The sequence below is a fragment of the Penaeus monodon genome, chromosome 24, assembly GCF_015228065.2.
Source record: "Penaeus monodon isolate SGIC_2016 chromosome 24, NSTDA_Pmon_1, whole genome shotgun sequence".
NCBI lineage: Eukaryota > Metazoa > Arthropoda > Malacostraca > Decapoda > Penaeidae > Penaeus > Penaeus monodon.
This window is the reverse complement of record NC_051409.1, coordinates 14,279,505-14,280,626: the sequence shown is the minus strand read 5'-3', so window position 1 is coordinate 14,280,626 and position 1,122 is coordinate 14,279,505. Positions and strand designations below refer to the sequence as shown.

General features: G+C 36.8%; 1 protein-coding gene across 1 annotated transcript in view; it reads left to right on the top strand.

The window, feature by feature from the left end:
- Nucleotides 1-1,122, top strand: part of LOC119588613 (E3 ubiquitin-protein ligase listerin-like) — a 21,243-nt gene that overhangs the window by 17,726 nt on the left and 2,395 nt on the right. Inside the window, exons 19-21 of the mRNA XM_037937253.1 lie at nt 71-262; nt 507-685; nt 915-1,063. Of these exons, the coding sequence (XP_037793181.1) occupies nt 71-262; nt 507-685; nt 915-1,063 (520 nt within the window). The remainder of the gene's footprint in view (nt 1-70; nt 263-506; nt 686-914; nt 1,064-1,122) is intronic.

Below are 1,122 nucleotides of genomic sequence, written 5' to 3'. Positions count from 1 at the left end.
ACATCTGTTGGAACCTTTCAAATATCAAAATGCAAATATTCCAAATGTTGAACTTGGGTTAATTTCACAGATTTTGCTGAATCATCTTGCCCCTCTGCTTGTGTGCTCTCATCCACCCACACAATATGCAGCCTACAGTATGCTCAGCACAGCACTCCCAGGCATCATGGAGCAATGGGAGAAGAACAAGACTGTAATTAAAGAAGAAGAAGACATTTCTCAGCGACCTCTGCCATATGCCATAACCAGGTGTATTATGGAGGTAAGAAAATAAGCTAGCTGTGGAGAATGCATTTGGGAGGTTCTGGGAAATAACATTTTGAAGAAAAATAGCTCTATTCCATCTTTCTTTCCTTGGGTTACTTGTTCATATAGACACATAAACATATCTAGTGTGTATATATATGACAGAAATTGTGTTTATGCTTTTTATCTATTCTTGTATCTCCCCTGTTTGTCATTTTGATGCTGTTTCCTTTCTTTTCTATTTTTCCCATTTGTTTCAGTGTGGCAGTATTGTAGAGGCATCACTAGCAGACAAAGAAATGGGTGATGAGTGTATTGTGGTTCCCTACACAGACAGCCACATATACATTGCTGGCTACCTACTGGCCTGGAGGCTAGCTCTGAATGCCCTTACGCATGCTTCAGATGCCAACCAACACCAGTATTCTGCTTACCTTAGGTATGGGGTAACATTAAATTTTAAAGTACTTGTATTTAGTGTTCAACTGTAATGTTGTATAAGAAAGTAAATTAAACATTTAGGAGTAAAAGGAGATGGTGTGCAGATGAATAGTCAAATAAAGCAAAAACAGATCTAGAGAATTCTTGAAAGGAAATAAAATTGATTAATATAAACCTTCTTCACTTTGATAATTTATTTGATATATTTCTCTCATTTATCTTTGCAGACAGTCAAATCTCTTGCAGAAATTATTATGTAACCTTTTCAAGTTGATGCCCCGAGCACCTCTCGTTGAAAGGGTGAAGCAAGACAATATTAAGGAGGATAAAATGCCATCAACTATGTTCAGCACAGAACTCCACATTAACCCTATAAGTGAGATTATTATTATTTATTTTTTTCTCTCTCTCCCCCCCTTAAATGACAGTATTGCT